This window comes from Talpa occidentalis, unplaced genomic scaffold (genome assembly GCF_014898055.3).
Source record: "Talpa occidentalis isolate TD23 unplaced genomic scaffold, MPIMG_talOcc4v2.1 talOcc4.11, whole genome shotgun sequence".
In the NCBI taxonomy this organism is placed as follows: domain Eukaryota; kingdom Metazoa; phylum Chordata; class Mammalia; order Eulipotyphla; family Talpidae; genus Talpa; species Talpa occidentalis.
This window is the reverse complement of record NW_023601104.1, coordinates 78,944,446-78,963,675: the sequence shown is the minus strand read 5'-3', so window position 1 is coordinate 78,963,675 and position 19,230 is coordinate 78,944,446. Positions and strand designations below refer to the sequence as shown.

General features: G+C 43.8%; 3 protein-coding genes across 4 annotated transcripts in view; 1 reads left to right on the top strand and 2 right to left on the bottom strand.

The window, feature by feature from the left end:
- Positions 1–3,246: 3,246 nt before the first annotated feature.
- LOC119238306 (acyl-coenzyme A thioesterase 6) lies at positions 3,247–9,646 on the bottom strand. The gene is made up of 3 exons (XM_037501986.2): positions 9,138–9,646; positions 6,315–6,517; positions 3,247–3,914 (listed from the first exon to the last, which is right to left on the bottom strand). Exons 1-3 carry the CDS (start codon positions 9,589–9,591, stop codon positions 3,309–3,311), a joined length of 1,263 nt encoding a protein of 420 aa, XP_037357883.1. The 5' UTR covers positions 9,592–9,646; the 3' UTR covers positions 3,247–3,308.
- A 5,143-nt stretch (positions 9,647–14,789) lies between these two features.
- ACOT4 (acyl-CoA thioesterase 4) lies at positions 14,790–18,033 on the bottom strand. The gene is made up of 3 exons (XM_037503685.2): positions 17,334–18,033; positions 16,261–16,463; positions 14,790–15,500 (listed from the first exon to the last, which is right to left on the bottom strand). Exons 1-3 carry the CDS (start codon positions 17,788–17,790, stop codon positions 14,895–14,897), a joined length of 1,266 nt encoding a protein of 421 aa, XP_037359582.1. The 5' UTR covers positions 17,791–18,033; the 3' UTR covers positions 14,790–14,894.
- The window catches only part of HEATR4 (HEAT repeat containing 4), a 61,401-nt gene continuing 59,991 nt past the window's right edge, over positions 17,821–19,230 (top strand). For both annotated transcript variants that reach the window (XM_054691527.1, XM_037503679.2), the window contains exon 1: positions 17,821–18,147. The gene's annotated coding sequence lies outside the window, so the exon portion shown is untranslated. The remainder of the gene's footprint in view (positions 18,148–19,230) is intronic.

Sequence of the window (19,230 nt, the reverse complement as noted above, 5' to 3'; positions counted from 1 at the left end):
TACTGTACAGGCCAGCTGCCAGGGGCTCCCTGCAAAAGAATCCACTGGTGTATTTATTACACAGTTTGCTCTCATGAGAAGTGAGTGGCTTATAAATTTCAGTGCTTGCCTAGTGACTAGATAAAGGGGCTGTAGCATAGTATACAGATAGAAGACAGCTATCCTCAGTATTGAACATACAGATTAATCTGTGTGTCTCTATTTTAGGTGTGGGGACTTCATGGGTGGACAAAAACCTTTGCCTCATCTAAGGTAGAACTTTTCTGGTTATCAGAGGTAATTACACTTCCAGAAAGATATCTCTCTGAGAGACCCCCTGAACTCTTCCATGCTTAATAAACTACTGTCTTTCAGTTATAAATTCAACATAGAAAGGTTGAGCTTCACAAGCAATTACTTCTGGTCAGTATGCTATAATTGAGTAATTTCACTATCTCAATTAGGGTTTAGGACACCTCTTTCAATCCCGCCTTAATAGATTATGACAGATGCTAGATATTCGAACTATCTTAAAGACAAAACTGAAAGGTAATTCGCTGACTGTTAAGTGAGAGCCAAGTGCTGTCAAAGTCTAAAATGTGTAGGAATTGAAAACAACATTCTAATAGGAGCAATTAAAAGACTAATTGGAGGTGATTTAGAAAGAACTTTCTATAGGGAAACAATGTGAGTCATGGTTAACCCATGTTCATTTTTGGTTTCCTATAATCCTCAATTTATAGCTAAGATTCATGTATTTTTCCAATACCCTAACTGAGAGTGCAAGGGGAAAGGCTGGAGGTGGGGAGAGTGAGGTGTTCATCCATGCTCATTGGTTTGTGCCCACACTGCAGAACCAGTTGCTTCAGTATCATGGCTGTGATTTCACTCATGATCCTGGGCTTGGTACTATTTCATATTTACACAGTTCTGGTGGGATAAGAGCACCATGTTTCCATTTTTAGCAGTCTGTATACTGTACATGTGACTAAGCCCTTTCTCCAAAATAGCAATAACTCAATTTCTATAATACTCTCAAGGTGAGTAATTTTATCAACGTTAGTTTCCTGATTTTTTTTTAAAGATTTATTTATTTATACATACAAGAACTGGGGTGTAGGTCATTTCTTGTGGAGAATAGAATAGGCAGAGCCACTGAAATACATTGCCGAAGGGAGCAGCGGGCAAGACAGGAGAGGTCTGCTACACCATGAGCATCACCTCCCTGGCCAGGGATCTAACTCATGCTGCAGTGGCCGCAGATAGCTTCACAGTGCTGCAACTTAACCCCTTGCGCCACCAGGGAGGCCCACATTTTCTTTTTTATATAAAAGTCTAGAAAACATGACTGAAGGACTAGCCCAATCAAGATAAGTGTATAAGACTTTATAATAAACACTATTCTATTTAGCATAATTTCTGGCTCCATTTTATGGATACCCTTTTGCAGTTTCCCTGCAAATTCACAGTGTTTTTACCTTATTTTAGATAGCTTTGTAACAATCTGAAATCATTCTTTTTTTTAAAAAGATTTATTTATTTATGCATACAAGAACTAGAGTATAGGCCAGAGGTGTGGGAGGTGAGAGGATTCACCAGAGGCAGAGTGGGGAACAGAACAGGTGGACTGACTGAAATACACTGCTGAGGGGAGCAGCGGGCAAGTCAGGGGAGGTCTGCTGTGCCATGTGGGTTGCTCCCTGGCCGGGGATCAAACTGGTGCTGTGGTGGCTGTGGGTACCTCCCCACCAGGGAGGCCCTGAAATCATTCTTAAAACAAAATCTTAGAGACAGACGGCCACAAATAGTCAACTCTGACCAAATATTTTTAGTCAGTGCAGAGCACTAATAGGTTACTTTATCAGTCAGGGAGAAATGGAGGTATCGAGCTGTTACAGCCTAGTGCTTTTAGTATTGGAGTTGTGGAGTCATCATCCTCATGCTTAGTCTGGTGCTACCTTTTCACTCTCATTTTTCTCACTCACCCAGCACTTTCCTTGTAATTTCTTCCTGTGATCTCCCATCCCAAAGGCATCTCTAAAATAGTAGGACCACCTAGGAGTGAGTTAAAGTAGATCATAGAAAATCATACTATGCTGTGAATAACTGTGATCAACATATTTTTAACCATCAGTTCAATTAAGTTACCAATGAAGAAACCCATCTCTTCATTAGTGTAGATCAAATATCAAGTGATATGCCTGAGCTCTCAGAAAAACCTTCTGATACTTAGGGAAGACCCTGTGCTCTGGTCTTCTAGAATTCTAGATAGTGCCTAGTACAATGCCGTGGGGTCAGGGACCAGTCACAGTTCCTCCAGGTAGGAAGGCAACTGGAACAGATGGTGCCAGGAGGAAGTCTGATTTGGCAGATATGATGTAACATCTACAGATTAATGGAACCCAAAATGTAGAGTCCCCAAATCTGTTGGAATTAAGGCATTCCTCTAGACAGGCAAGTGCTATACAGATAGTGGGAATTCGGAATAGACAGTAAACATAGAGGAAGTATATTGACAAGTACCATGCCCCCAGTCTTCAGAGTGGGGTTCAGAGACAAGTCTTGCTGAATGTGTGCCAGCAGGAAGAAAGAGTCTATTTCTTAAGGAATCTGAGTGGGCAAGTTTTCAAGGCTCAGACATGGCCGGTTAGGGTGCAAAGGAGAAATGGGACTCAGCAATTTAGTTCAGTCTCTCAGAATAAGAACACAAGGCTGAAGAAAGGCCAGCAATTGAGAGTGAGGCAAACATTTTTTTCCTTATTCCCCATATTTCTTCTTTCCTTATTTTCCATATCTCTTCTCTTTAAGACTGACCCTACAGTGCCTCCCTGGTGGTGCAAGGGGTTAAGCACAGCACTGTGAAGCTATCCCCAGCCTCTGCAGCACAAGGTTGATCTCTGGCCTGCCTGGGAGCAACCCACATGGCTCAGAAGACCTTTCCTGTCTTGCCCACTGCTGCCTCAGCAGTGTACTTCAGTCAATTTGCCCGTTCTGCTCCCCACTCTGTCTCTGGTGAATCCGCTCAACCACCACACCTCTGGCCTGAACCCCAGTTCTTGTATGCATACATAAAAAAAAAAAATCTTTAAAAAAAAAAAAGGACTGGTCCTAGAGACCAGGGTTAACACTACAGATTGGGTAAAGTTCAGGGGAGAAAAGAATGCACCCAATGGTGAAGAGGGGAGTGTTAAAAAGGCTGAGAACCCAGTAAGATCTGAGAAAGAAGCCAAGATTTGCTTTGTTAAAAAAAACTTTTTTAAAGTGCTCTGGAAAATCAATATGGATATGAATCTGAATTTTATTAATATATCTGGCCTGTAAGTACAATGTTATAGTTTGCTAGGCTTAACAGACTTTTTATCATTGAGATGTTCATGGAAGAAAGTTTGAATTTCCTGCCAGGCATCTACCTGTGCCCTTGTGTGAGCCATTGGCTCACCCCCGTAGAACACTGCTTGGTTCAACACTGCATGCACAGAGGCTGTAGAAGGAGGAAAATAAGGTGGGTCAATACAATGACCAGTTCCTGAGTAGCGGATTATCTGGGGTCTGTTTTTCCCATGTGCTTGTAACCGTTCAGAGGCTATCTGAGCATAGAATTCACTCTTCCAGTTATGATCATCCATGCTTACGATAAACAGGAAGGGCCCCTGGGCCTTTTCCAATGGAATAATACTTTGGGTGTTGGGTTCCTCCAGGGGATTGTCCCAAGTATCTATAAAACTTAAATGGCCTGACTCAGTGATTTTAAGTTTCTCTGAGTCATAGCCAAGACTAGGAATAATCACATCCTTGTATTGCAGCGGCACTATTGTGTTGGCCACACAGGCATTGATAAGTATGGTAGCTGAGATGCCTTTCAAGAAAGAGGCCATTGAGAGACACAGATCACCTCCTTTGGAGAAACCAAGAAGCCCAATGCTGGGGCCTTTCACCTAGTGGAGAGAAAGAGAGAGAATAAGACTAGAATTCATACATGGAACTGTCAACTGTGATTTTTACATTCTTTAGGAAGCTTTCTCAAATGTTATTTGCTTTCTTTATACAACAATACATAGTTCAATAAGTGAATCAATGGATTTCCTAGTACAAAGAACTTCTATAACATTTATAGGGGACATCCCTGGTGGCATAGGGGTTAAGTCTCAGCGCTATCAAGCTATCATTGCTGCTGTGGCCTGAGCTCGATCCTGGCCAGGGAGCAGACCCACATGTGGCACAGCAGACCTCTCCCGCCTGGCCCACCGCTCCCCTCAACAGTGTATGTCAGTAGATCTGCCTATTTTGCTCCCCACTCTGTCTCTGGTGAATCCTCTCATTCCCTGCAACTCTGGCCTTAACCCCAGGTTATGCATAAATAAATCAATCTTTGAAAAAAAATTTACAGAGACTGGGACAAGAGAACACACAAAAGCCCATATACCCTATACTAAATATTTAAGTTATAAATGAAATGAATAAAATGTAAAATAAAATGTATTCTTTTATGCTACTTTGATAAACATACCTCAGTAACAATTTATAGGGTCGGGCTCAAAATTTTAAATTTGAGAACACCTTAGAGTTGTGTATGATAATGTGGCATGGAAGCTTGTGTATGATAATGTTTCAGCCCCTGTCTAGTGCCCGGTCCCTAACCCAATGTCCTTCTCCTCCCATCCCTGGCTCAATCAAGCACATTGAGGGGCCTCTCACACACATATAGACACACCTCATTACACATTTAAAGCCTGAGTGTATTCACACTGATGGACCAACAGAGAGGCACAGGACCTGGAAGCAGGGTCAGTATTCTTCAGCAGAGAATTATGGGATTCCAGACACCAAGGGCATGGGGGCAAGGCATCATGGTACCAGGTGGACACACTCTTATAGTCCCTAAGGCTGCTTATTCTGTGGAGAGGGATGCCTCCAAGGAAGGTTAGAATTTGGCCATCTAAAGCCAGTGATCCAAGGCAGAAGCCTCTTTTTCCTAAGATTAATGGCAGAACTGATAAAACATATTGATCTCTTCTTTTTCCCAGAGCCTCATCTCCCATAGATAACAAATCATCACAGTTGAATATCATCTAGATTTTAGCAGCTCTGCTAAGTGACCATTCCCTGAATTCTAATAGACCATTTTACAGACCTGCTAAATATCTTATTATTTACCATTAGAATATTTGGGTCTCTTTAAGTCTAAATAGTAGCAAAGTATCTGTATTCCATTTGTAATCATACCAAAATGTTTTAATTAATTTTGTCTAGTCTCAAATAGGAACTTTCCTTAGAAAAGCATAATACCATTGTCACACCTAACAAAATTAATGATTCCTTAATATCATCAAATATACTGTCACCATTCAAATGTCACCAGTTATCTAAAAAAAAAAAAAAAAAAGTCTTTTTAAAATCAAACTTTTGGGGGGCTCCCTGGTGGCACAGGGGGTAAAGTCTCAGCTCTACCAAGTTATCACCAGCCCCTGTAGCAAAAGTTCGATCCCTGGACAGGGAGCTGACCCACATGGAGCACTGGATCTCTCTGTCTTGCCCGCTGCACTCTTCAGTGGTGTATTTCAGTAGATCTGCCTGTTCTGCTCCCTAATCTCTCTCTGGTGAATCCTCTCACCCTCCATGTCTCTGACCTACACCCCAGTTCTTGTATGCATAAATAAATAAAGTAAATCTTTAAAAAAAAAATCAAAATTTTCCCTCTACTCATTTACAGTAATCTTATAAGAGAGAAAAACTGAACTCCAGAGAGCAATTCTGTTACTTAGGATTAAAAGGTCACTTGGTGATACATGCAGGATTAGAAATCAAGGTTACTAACCTTTAGCCCAGCAAAAAATTGAATTATGGTCAGGAATTAAAGAACACTAAACAGTCAAGTCTTTAAGTGTTAGAGATAGGTAGCAATGGAAGTAATAATCTTAGTAACCTTTAAAGAATATTTGGGAGCCTCCCTGGTGGCACAAAGGGTTAAGATGCAACCTATGAAGCTATCTGCAGCCACTGCAGCAGGAGTTCAATCCCCGGCCAAGGAGGTGACCAACATGGCACAGCAGACCTCTTCTGTCTCTACCGCTGCTCCCCTCAGCAGTGTATTTCAGTCAATCCGCCTGTTCTACTCCCCACTCTGCTCTGGTGAACCCTCTCACCCCCCACACCTCTGGCCTGTACACCAGTTCTTGTGTGCATAAATAAATAAATCTTTTAAAAATAAATAAATAAAGGAGTATTTGTATCTCAGGGCATCTTTCCAGACCCTGGTGTGCTGAAGGACTTTGGGATTAGGCCCTGTCTTCATTCTACCCCCTCTCCTCTTTATTCAGGTGAGAACCAGAACCTACCTTTGGGTGCTGTAGCATGAAGTCCACGGCTTCTTCAAAGTACTCAAGGTTCATGTAACACAAATTTGTAGGGAGGTCTTCAAATTTGAAATAAGCCAGAGCAAGCACAACAAAACCATGTCTGGCCAGGAGGCTGGCCCTGTATTCACAAAGGCCTCCACCACTTCCAAACAGGTCGATGATCCCAGGAAAGGATCCTGTGCCTGCAAAACACCACAAGCCATGAGCTTTAGCCTCTCAAAAGGCATTCTTAGATTCTAGATTTTGGCAGTGAGCGAAGAGATGTTTTGGATGGTTAGGGGTGGGACTGGGTAGAAGAAGGACTTGTAACTTTTTTTAAAATAAACTTTGGGGAGAAGGAGAAGGAACAATATGCCTTATTTTTCCCAGAATTTTTCACAAAAAATGTCCATATATAAATAAAACAAGTTAGAAATAACATGGGGGCCCTCCCTGGTGGTGCAGGCAGTTGAGCGCCGCAATGTGAAGCTGTCTGCAGCCTCTGCAACATGGGTTCGAACCCGGCCGGCCGGCGAGAATCCCACATGGCAAAGCAGACCTCTCCTGTCTCGCCTGCTGCTCCCCTCAGCAGTGTATTTCATCAGTCTGCCTTTTCTATATCCTGCTCTGTCTCTGGTGAATCCTCTCACCCTCCTGCGCATCTGGTCTGTTCCCCGGTTCTTATATAAATAAATAAATCTTTTTTTTTTTTAAAAAAAAGAAAGAAACAACATGGGATGTAAAATTTCCACCAATTTTTCTTTCTTGTTTTCCTCCAAAAAAGAAACCTGAGAATGCTTTGAGAGCTGAAAATACTCTGCCTCTATAGGGATTATTAGAATATACTTCCCATCCCTATGCCCTTTGCACCAGCCTAAATGTGCCATATTCCCTTTGGTTCCTGAAAAATGGATACACTTTGTCCTTTGTAACTGAGGGGTCTGCTGCCAAGAATTCAATCAATCATGGATTGAAAATTCATACTATACAGTTGGTCTATGATGGTTGTGTCTGTACTGACTACAGTTTTCCTTCTTCTTCTTCTTCCCTAATCAATACAGTGTAGCAACTATTTATATAGCAATTATAATAGGTATTATAAGTAATTAGAGATGATTTAAAGTATACATGAGGATGTGTTTGGGTTAAATGCATGGACACGTCACATAGGAACCTGAGCATTCTCAAATTTTGTTATCCATGTTGATCCTTAACCAACTCCCTTGGATATGGGGCACAACTGTACACACTCTCCTCCCTGCTCCACTTTTTTGGGACCTTGTTGACTGGTTAGTCTTCAAATCTAAGTTGAGATCTCCCTTCCTCAAAGTCCTCCAGGATCTCCCCAATGCCTAGTTAGTGTCTTATAACTAACTCACTGGGTTCTCACCAGTACCCAGGGCCTGTACATCCCCCTCAGAGCAGTTACCACACTCATTAAAGGTGCAAATATTGCCTGTACCCTCCATTAGGCTGTAAGTATAGGGAGGCTTATGCACGACTTTCCTAGTTATCGTATTCTACTGTTCAGCACAGTCCTTCAGTACATATTTGTTATATGACAGAACCCTTCAACATTACTTACAAAAGGCTTTGTTTGAGACAGAAAACAATAACTTTTAAATGGACTAGTGGTGGATGATGAAATAGTTGAGACTGATTTTACTGGAATATTGGCTCCCATGACTGGGTGGTGAAAGTTTTGTGTTGCTTTTTTAAATGAAATTCTTTAGATTCTTACACCACGGAGTGTGATGTATCGCACTCCTGCTAAAATTCTGTGCAAGACTCTAGGAATATAAAGTTATAGAGATGCACAACACCCAACTCCAGTCCCAGGAATTTACAGTTGAGTGTGTAGTCACCAGTTAACATGGTGAATTGCTAGAGAGTTCTAAGAATAAAGCAAGGCCTGTTATTTTAGAGAATAATCATAGAATTCAGTTTAGGGATTCTGTGAGCTGTGGCAACACCAACATTTCCTTATAGTAGGGGGTTTTAGTCAGGTTTAGTTGGAGGGAGAGGGTCCGGGACTTATTTCCAGGCTGTTTTTACCTAGAAAGCACCTTGTTTTCATCAATACCTAGACTAGGGTTTCCCTACCTAAACGCTGCAGACATTTTGAGCAAGGTATTTCTTTGGTGTGAGGAGTTGTCCTGTGCACTGCGGATGTTTAGCAGCATCTCTGGCTCTATCTACTTGATGTCAATAGCAAACCCCCCTCAGCTGTGATAACCAAAATGTCTCCAGATATTGCCAAATGTCTCTTGGACTGGAGGCAAAATTCTCCCCAAGTTGAGAAGCACTAACAAACTGTTTAGGGTTGGGGCTGAGGGGAGGAGGCATCAGGGATTTTTTTTTTTTTTTTTTTTTAATGATCATAGATCAAGGCTTCTCTCTGTGGTTAAAGTCTCCTCGGAAGTTTAATGCGAAAGGAGGCAAAAACCACACCTGCACATGGCAGAAGTCATGGCCTAATATCAGAGTTTTACACACAGCCCCGTGACTAGCACAAAGTCAATCTGCATTAAGTATATACCGAGTGCACTTTCCAGCTTACAACCAGGGGAGTGACAGTGCCTCCAGGGAGCCCTGGGCAACTGAAAAAAGGAAAACTTCCACGGATAATCCATGATTGATATTAGAGTTTACACGGTGCGGGTGTGTGTTAGGGTTGGGGGGTGGGAGCAGTAGAGGATTAGGGGCAGGAAGAGGGAGGGTAGGTAGTTCTAAACTCCTGTGGTTCCCGGGCAAGACCAGGGGCCACCGGGGTCTCAGGGCTCTATGGGGTTCCCCACAACAGTCTGGGACAGGGTTGCTCACCTGGCGGCAGGAAGAGAGCGGCGCGCACCCGGCCCGCGCGCACCCGCTCCCGCCGCACCCCGGGCCCCAGGAAGTGGCGCTCGTGCACCGTCCGGCCCAGGAGCCGCTCAGTCCACGGGTCGTGGCCGTCCAGCACCTCCAGCTCCACGGCGAAGGGCGTCTCCACGTCCCGCTTCAGCAGCCGCTGCAAAGGCTTCTCGGGCTCCAGGGCCCAGAGGAGCCCCATGGGCTCGAGCCCCGCGAAGCTGCCCCCCAGCGCGGGCGCGCGCGCCAGGTCCAGCAGGCCGCGGGCGTCGGCGCAGTAGCGCGCGTGGGCCCGGAAGCGCGCGCCCTTCTCGTCGCGCAGGGACGCGCGCAGCGTGACGGGCTGCCCCGGGGCCAGGCCGCTCACGGCGATGCGCACCGGCTGGTCCCAGCAGCAGCGGCCCGCGGGCTCCACCGTCACCGTCGCCATCCCAGTGCGGGCAGAAGAGAGGCAGCAGGGCAGGTCAAGGTCAAGCCCGGCCCAGCAGCTCTCCAGCTCCTTAGGACGCAGTGCCAGTCAGAACTGTTGCCCTCCCCGACTACTTGGAGCTGGAAGCGCTCTTTAAACCGGAGTTCTCCTGAGTGCAAATCAATCCACAAGCGCCTGAATGGAAGGATGACTTTAAGAAGAGTTAATTAGTAAGCCGGCAATCCCGTGTGCAACTCAGCACAAAGACTGCTAGTCACAGGATTGGGAAAGCTATCAAGGTTAATAATTGTATCAACATTAGTTTCTTGATATATAGGGCGGATGGGACACATGGAAGATGCCCAGCAAATGGAAGCTCAATACATATTTGTCAGCTGAACTCAGAGATACCTGATTAAGCCCCAGTTCTCAGAATTCAGTGAGCTTTCCTCATTCCACCTTCTGAAATAACTGCTATAGCGTATTTTCAATACCTGTGTTTAAAGTGTAGTCTATCCTCAATCTAGAACGTTCAGTTTACGGAGATTCCACCTGAGCTGCTTCAGTCACCAGCTGGACACTTGTAATCTCTACTTAGATTTCAGAAAGGTGGGGAGAAAGGTGGTCTCTACTCCCCTCCTTGATACCTGGGCTGCTATGAGTAAGCAGAGAAATGTCTCCAGGCACATCAGGGAAAAGCAGCTGCCAAGGTGCAGAGGAAAATTCCCAACCTCTTTGGGTTCTTACTGGACTGCTCAGCAAACAAATTAGCATCAGAAAGATTCGTAGGAGAAAAAGACTAAATTTAATTATGTATTATGGAGAATTTACATGGCTGTAAATTCTAGAGTAAATGGGATAAATATTTATCCTGAGCTAAGGATGGGTATAGGAGCCTGGGGGATTAAAGTGAGAGGAGAGGGACTTTATGCAGGGATGAAACCTGCACTGCAGAGGCTGCAGACAGCCTCACAGCCTGGCGCTCAACCGCCTGTGCCACCAGGGGAGGCCCAATAACTCAATTTCAATAATACTCTCAAGGTTAATAATTGTATCAACATTAGTTTCTTGATTTTGATCTTTGTATGATTGTTATGTAAGGTATTAGTTAGCCTTAGGGGAAGTGGATGGAGGATATAAGAAATCCTGTGTTATTTTGCAACATTTTTATAAGCTTCAAATTATTTAAAAAAAAAATTCAGATAGTGATGAAACCACCATAGAGGATCACTTTGGTCCTCTGTGTCCAACTTGTAGGATAATAAAACCTATCCATCTCAGATTTTTCCATTCCTCCAACACTTAGTCTTTCCAATTTGACTGACATTTCTAGGAATTATCTCTGATCCTGTAATGTGAATCCTCTGAAATTCTTAAATATTTCTCTTGTTCAAGTCATCTCAACTCAGGTATATAGTTTCTCCAAAGGAATCTGCTCTGTAATGGGTCTTTAGAGAAAGGATATTAGGGCCACATATCTCTTCCTTTGAGGGTGTCTCATCCCTAGACTTTAAGGGGAAGACTCCCTACATTCAGAGATTAGGTTAAATGGAAGGCATTGTTTTCAAAACAGCTACTTGCTGTCTGAGTTCTCTCTTGACTCAATTCCCTGAACTTTGAACTGCAGAAGTTAACAAGTTGACTGCTTGCCACGAGTTTTGTCCTTAGCTACAGCTGTTATTGGGTGTTTGAGAAATTAACTTTTAGGTGCTGCATCTATTATTTTGTAATTTTATTAAATCAATAACAATGCATCTCTTTAAACATGATTTATTAAATCAGTGAACGATGACCAGATTGTTTGGTTAAGCAACTGTTGAATGAATAGAATGTATGCTGGCTCACAAAAAAACATTCTTATTTGCTGATATTCTGACTATTCACCACCACCACCATCATCACCATTCATGCCCTACATTAGCTCGGCCTCTGACAATTTGGAATAGTAGGATGTAAATCTTTGGGAAAACCCAAGTGCCAACTTCTTTGCATTTTAGTGAAAAGTGCATCATTTGAGATGGATGGCACCTTTTTGATCATTCCTGATTCCTTCTGTGACTGCAGTTGTTTTCCAGCATCCCATAATTAGGGTCACAGTCATCTTCATAATCTCACGAAATACAGAAGTGGAGCATCTAACTCTTGGAATGTCACATTCAGAGGAAAGTCCTCACTGTGAGACTCTCTCTTCCCTAATTCAATCCGGTCAATGCGAAAATCCTCTGCCCTTATCCTATGACTCCAGTAAACAATATAACAGATTTTTCAAAAGTTCAGTTGTATATTATAATGAAAGCTGGATTCCCTTTGAATCATTGGCTCTTTTCAATATTGTGTCTCTTAGCCCATAGTAGCCTTCCTCCTTTATCTCTATTGTTTAGTGGATGACTTTAAGGTGACTTAAGGACTAAACAAATTTGCCCCTCTACATCCTGAGGTGCCTCATCTGCACCTGGACCTGATGTGCTGATGCAATCTTGGAACTTGGGTCTGAACAATGAGACTTTTGGGTGAACTTAAAAGATCAATGGGAATATTTGACATGTGGAAGGAATGTTAATCATTAAGGTCAGAATGTAGATTGTATTTTCCAAAGATGGCTACAATATTTTCCATTCTACATGTGCTTGCAGGATATTGCCACCCTCAATAGGTGTGTTCTTGAACTTGGGTGGGCCTTTGGGACTGCAGTGACCAAAAGAATTTGGCAAGAGAGATGCTCTGCAGCTTCCAAGACTAGGTCAAAAGAATGCCATGCAAGTCTGCCTCATTCTCTTGGGATGCTCACTGTTGGGATCCAGAGAATTAGCCAGTGAAAAGGCCCATGTGGAGAGAAGTTGAGAGCCCCCCTAACCCGTAGCCCTCTCTGAGTTCCCAACTGACAGCAAATACCAACCTCCTGGTAAGTGATAAGTGTAAGTGATCCTTTCAAAAGTAGATCCCCAACCCTCAATGAAATTGCTCCGGCCAAAGATACTTAGAACCACGGTAATCCATTTCTGAGTCCTGCCCAATTTATAGACCCTTGAGAACAAGAAATGGTTATTGCTTTAAGCCACTATGTTTTGGGGTGATTGGTTACTCAGTAATAGGTAACTGAAACAGTGTAAATCAGTCACATAAATCAATTTATTTTCCTCACATATTCACAATTTAGACAAGGCTTGACAGGGACAACTCTTCTCTGCCTCAGGGTATCTGAAGTCTTTGCTGGGAAGATTTAAATAGCTGGGGGCTAGAATCATCTGGAGGTGTTTTGTCTGGTACAACCTTTGATAACTCAAAGGTTGAGCTCAGTTGGAACTGTCACATTTGGTCTCTCTGTGTTTTTTTTTTTTTTAAGATTTATTTATATATTTATGCATAGAAGAATTGGACTGTAGGCTAGAGGTGCAGGGGTGAGAGGATTCACCAGAGACAGAGTGGGAAGCAGAAGAGGCGGATCCACTGAAATACACTGCTGAGGGGAGCAGCGGCCAGACAGGAAAGGTCTGCTGCACCATATGTGGGTCAGCTCCCTGGCTAGGGATTGAACTCAGGACTCAGGACCAGTAGTGGTGATAGCGCTGAGACTTAACCCCTAGACCACCAGGGAGGGCCCCTCTCCATAAGTTTTGGGCTTCCTCAGAGAGGCAAAGGCTCTAGACAAGTGGTCCCAGCAAACAAGGAGGAATCTTCATCTTCTTTTCTGCCCTAGCCTCTGAAGTCACAGCATCAATTCTGCTCTACCAATTGAAGTAGTATGGAAATTTGGTGAAGGGTGGGGGCTGGAGGGGAAGGGAAGAGTAGACAGGGTGGGACATAGGACTCCCATCTCTTGGTAGGCTAAATGTCAAAGAATTCATGGCTATGTTATGAAACTACCACAAGTAATTTTTCTGTATTTTTTTTTTTATTTCTCTAGCTTGACATTTATATTTGTGTTTTATATAAATATCTGTATAAATGTAGACTGAATGCTTGTGTCCTTCTCCCAGCCCCTTTCCCCCGATTTATACAGTGAAATCCTAATCTCCAGTGTGACAGAATTTGGAGGTAATTAGGTTTAGATGAGGTCACAAGAATGCAGTCCTTATGATGGATTAGAGTCCTTATGAAAAAATGGAAGAGAAGCCAGAGTTCCCTTTTTACACTATCTGAAAACATAGGAAGGAGATAGCTCTCTCTAAGCCAGGAAGAGGACCTCACTGGGAACCTTGATCATGAGCTTCCCAGCCTCTAGAGCTGTGAGAACTATCTGATGCTTGAGCCACCCAAGCGTAGTATTTTGTTATTATCAGCCCAAGCTGTCTAAAACATAGTGCTTCTTGAATGTGCAGCTTCATATCTTTGTCAGTTTTGGAAAATTCTCAGTCATTATCTCTTCAAATACACTTACACAATGTTGTGTAGGCCTGATGTTGAAATGTGAATGTTGAAATCTAAAATTGACATGCCTTGATTTTCCAAAGTCTATTCTTAAGCCAGGAAGCAAGAAGGAAAACAGGGCATAGTCACCCTCAGAGCACAGTTTAGATTTAACTTCTTTACTCCTACTCTTCCAAGAAAAGGATTCTTCTCTGATATACATGAGGAAAAGGTCAGTTGGCTTTCCTTATATCAACACCTCTCTGTACATTTTTGGTCAATGAAAATTCTGTCACTGCTAGTTGAGCCAGGTGTAAACACTAAATGCTCATTTTCTCCTGGTGATGGAAAAAGTAACCCAGTATTTGTTCAACTTTGAATTTCTCTATATCTCAAAGTGTTAAGTAAAAAAAATCAAGATGAAAACACAAATTTTAACATTAGAGGTGCTTTTTACTTTTTGGTGTTGTATACCTCTAATTGATCTTTTACAATAGGTATGTGTTGTGAGTAAAATTAATGAAAATAACTTATTCAAAAGAGTTATCTAAAATATATCACTAATGGGCCTCCCCGGTGGTGCAGCGGTTGAGCGCTGGGTTGCGAAGCTGCCCGCGGCCTCTGCGGCGCCGGTTCGATCCCCAGCTGCTCCCCGGCCACCGGAGGAGGGTCCCACATGGCGCGCAGACCTCTCCTGCCGCCCGCTGCTCCCCTCAGCAGTGTACTTCGGTCCTTCTGCCTGCTCTGCTCCCCGCTCTGGCTCTGGTGAATTCTCTCACCCTCCCGCGCCTCTGACTGTACCCAGTGCTTTTATAAACAAAACAAACAACCAACCAAATAAATAAAACATGCCTCTATAAAAAAAAAAATAATAAAATATATCACTAATATGAATGACATGAATTTAATGTTATCCAGAGAATAGTTGATTGACATTATTAACACCTTAAATCGCCTGTGTCAATAAGACCAAAGCATTACAATTTGGAGCAAGCTCGTTTCTGAGTACCTCCAAGGTGTTTGCCGAAGAAGGTTAGAATTTGCTCCCAAGCATCTATCTGGGCCTTAGAATGAGCCCTGGGCTCCCCACCCCAGATCACACGTTGGTCCAGTAGTTTGTGCACAGAAGCTGGGCAGAAGGGGAAATAAGGAGGCTCAATATAATGCCCAGCCCCAGGGTAAGAAATGATCTGGGGTTTTTCCTTTCCATGGGCCTGTAACCGTTCAGAAGCTTTTTGGGTATATAACTCACTCCTCCAGTTATGATCATCCTGACCAGCAATAAAGAGGATGGGCCCCTGGGCCTTCTCCATTGGAATCATGCAGGGGTTCTCACATCCTCCAACAATATCATTCCGCATATCCAAAATGTCCAGGAGACCTGAGAAAGCTATCTTGACTCTCCTCACATCATGGCCCAATGGTGGGATGCTAGTCTGCTTGTAGTGTATGGGTCTGCTTGCAGAGAATCCAGATCCATTGATGGAAACTATCGCCGAGATATTCTTCATAAATGAGGCCATGGAGAGACAAATATCAGCTCCCAAAGAAATGCCCAGAAGCCCAATGTCTGGGCCCTTTACCTGGAAAAAAAGGAGAGAAGAGTCAAGAATCTACCCACAGAAAAATGCTTTTCTAAATGCAACTAGAGATGTTGCTATCTCTAATTTGTGAATTGGCCACAAGAGACTCAACCTCAGTTGACAGAGGAGCTTCTTCCCACTTAAAGAATATCTAGCTGGACACTGGCAAACTTGGGAACTGGTTATAAACTAGGGCCTCATACACTACAGAACGCTGAGTCATGAAGACTGGCCAGGTTTAGGGCTTCATCAGGTGGGCATGATCAAAGTTTCAGTGTGCTTGGGTATCTTTGTGGAAATAAGTTTTCTTTTCCAAGAGGTGAATCATTCATCAGACCCCATCTAAATATATCCACAAATGATTAACTTTACAGAAACAAAGAAAGACTTCACAGTCTAATAAAGTAGTTCTTAGTTTTTGAAATGGGTGGGCAAGTTCAGATCAAAATCTGATATCAGAAAATTATAGATTAAAAACAAGCATTCAAACCTACTTAATTAGAAACTACTTGTTGAATAAAAGGAATTTTTTACTATCACTCAATTCCAGTAAATAAAATCTCACGTGGATTTTATGATGATTTCTGCATTATTACTCTGACAGAGAAAGTGGAGACAGACAACTAAAGCCAAAGATGTCTCCAAACAAAATCTGTGAACATTTAGGGCATCATCAGTGCACCAACACCATAAGTGCAAGCAACACTCTCTCTAGAGATATTTCTAGAAAGAATGATAACATGAAAGACTTTAGCAGAACCTGGGAGTGTTGAAGCATGTAGCACAGCGCTTCTTCAAAGTAGTCCAGGTGGATGGTGTCAATATTCTTGGGGAGATCTTCAAAGTCATAATAAGCTAAAGCCATGGTGGCAAAGCCATGGCCAGCCAGAAGACTGGCTCTATATTCCATCAGGCCCCCTCCAACACCAAAGATGTCAATGATCCCTGGGAAAGGTCCAGGTCCTAGAGAAGGGAATATTATAAAGGAAGATATAATACAACCTAAAGAATTTGTTTTCCTTTCAGAGATTCTTCTAAGTTATTTAATGGGTTTCTATGATTAAAAGAAAGAAAACAGCTCCTTGAGTCACTACTGAAAAGGGATACAAGTTCCTTGAGGACAGAAAGTCTCCAAGGTACTCCTGAACTGATTAGTTTACTCTCTATATGATTCTAGGAAAATTGCAGGATTCTAAGAATCTTTAGCTGTGAGGAAGAGTAATAAAGTCATTAATAACTACATCTTGAATGGAGGAAGTGCATGTGTTCCTTTAGAGACACAGAATCAAGGATCTTGAAACAAAGCTTTATATAGTGTTGCATTAACCCCTGGCTTTTTTTGTGCACTGATGGCTTAGATGTCTATTAAGAAGAAAGGAAAAAAGTATTCAATATGGCTTAAGGCAAGGAAGACAGTGAAGTGTGACCTATACATAAGGGGTAGGAATCCAGAGTAGCCAGGGCACTGGAGAAGGTGGTATGGCAAACGCTTTCTTGACCATCATTTAGTGGAATACTGACTGGTATGGCTGATGCCCGTAGTGACCAGAGCGTGATTATTAATAGTAAAGTGGACAACATACCTATGTTTTTAAACTTCAGGGCAACAGTACTCACTTCATTGAGATATTAGAGATTAAGCGAGCTAATGCAAACAAAACGCATAGCACAGAACCGAACATACCAAAATCCTCTAGTTCAGTAATGTGGCCGCTGATTCAGTCCGTGTCAGCTTCTCTAGACCGTACTCCCGAGTCAAACCCCGCTTAAAGCAGTTCTGAAAGCACCGGTGGCCCAGAGCGCAAGCTCGGAAGCCCCAAGACCCCGGCTCACCTGGCGGCAGGAAGAGCGTGCCGCGCACCCGGCCCGCGCGCACCGGCTCCCGCCGCACCCCAGGCGCCAAGAAGTAGCGCTCGTGCACCGTCCGGCCCAGGAGCCGCTCAGTCCCTGGGTCGTGGCCGTCCAGCACCTCCAGCTCCACGGCGAAGGGCGTCTCCACGTCCCGCTTCAGAAACCGCCAAAAAGGCTTCTCGGGCTCCAGGGCCCAGAGGAGCCCCATGGGCTCGAGCCCCGCGAAGCTGCCCCCCAGCGCGGGCGCGCGCGCCAGGTCCAGCAGGCCGCGGGCGTCGGCGCAGTAGCGCGCGTGGGCCCGGAAGCGCGCGCCCTTCTCGTCGCGCAGGGACGCGCGCAGCGTGACGGGCTGCCCCGGGGCCAGGCCGCTCACGGCGATGCGCACCGGCTGGTCCCAGCAGCAGCGGCCCGCGGGCTCCACCGTCACCGTCGCCGCCATCCTGGCCTTGCACTGCCGCTGTGCGGACTCTGAGCTGGAGGCTGCAGGCCAGGCCACAGTCGCGTCCCAGGTCGTGAGAGGTCGGGCACTGAGCAGCCTGAGGAGGCGTGTGAGCGCTTCAGACCCGCGGACCCCGCGCTCTGAACTTGTCTGAAGTAAAAACACCAGGTTGTCCTCTAGAGAGGCCCTCAGAGGCGGCCTGAAATCTGGGTGTGGCCCTGAGCTCTGCCCGCTGGAAGCTTCTTTGCCTCAAACCACTCTCACTCGTTGGAGTGCAAGTTATTGAGTAATCGGACCGGAGGTAAACCAGAGATGAAGGAGTTAATGCAGAATTCCAAGAATTCCAGCCTCTTCATGGTAAGGGCAACTTAAAAAACTATTAACTAAAATATACGTCGAAAAAGTGCACAAGTTTCAAGTGCACAACAGAGTGAATTTTCACAACGCGTACAACCGAGCTCAGGGATCCAGAAGCGTCATTACTAGTGCTCATTTCCACTCTGGGCATGTTCCCCTTCCCAAAAGCATCTCTATCCTGATTCGAACAAAATGGGCTGGGTTTTCCTGACTGCATTTAATGGCAATGAATCCTTCAAGGGGCCCTCTTCAGTGTCTTTTTGCTTTCCCTCAAAATGCTTGTGTTTGTGAGGCTTATTAATATTTTGGGGTGTAGTTATAGATTGTTCATTATCACTGTTAAATAGTATTCCTTTTTGTGATGATAAAATGATTTGTCAATTTGGCTGCCAATGGGCATTTGGTGGTTCCCAGTTTGGGATTATTATGAACATCCAAGAAGCTCTCTTTTGATAGAGATATATGTGTCTTTCAGTGGGGTATATACCTGAGAGTGGAATTGCTGTATCATAAGGAACAAGAATGTTCCGCCTTAGAGGATACTAAAAGTCAGCCTTTTGAATGTGACCCTAGAAGCAATATAAATAGAGTGTTCAGGGATTTTATATTTGTCATTATAATAGCTACACTGTCAATGTCTGTCTGTTTGACATAAAAAATTTAACATGTTCACAAAACACTGGGACTGTTTTCCAAATGTTGCAGAAGAGGAACCTGAGGCTTGGAGAATGTTAAGCTACTAAGGATTGCCCTCTAGTGTCAGAGCCTTGACTAACTTCAAAAATGAAACTCAAAGTTAAGCAGTAGTGTGGTGGTGAAATGTAATCAGCATTGACTAGTTCTGTAGCCTTAAGCAAATTTATTGTCTCTCTGGGTCTCAAGAATTCTGTGCAAGGTGATAAATGCCTCCCATGTGAGAATCAAAGGTGATAGTGGTAGGATGGCCATTTTGATAATGCTAATTCTTCCCATCTGTGAGCAGGTAATGTCTTTTTTTGCATGTCTTGTTTTGTAATTTTCTTTGTATAGGTTTTTCACCTCCTTTGTTAGGTTTATTCCCAGGTATTTAATTTTTGGGGGTAC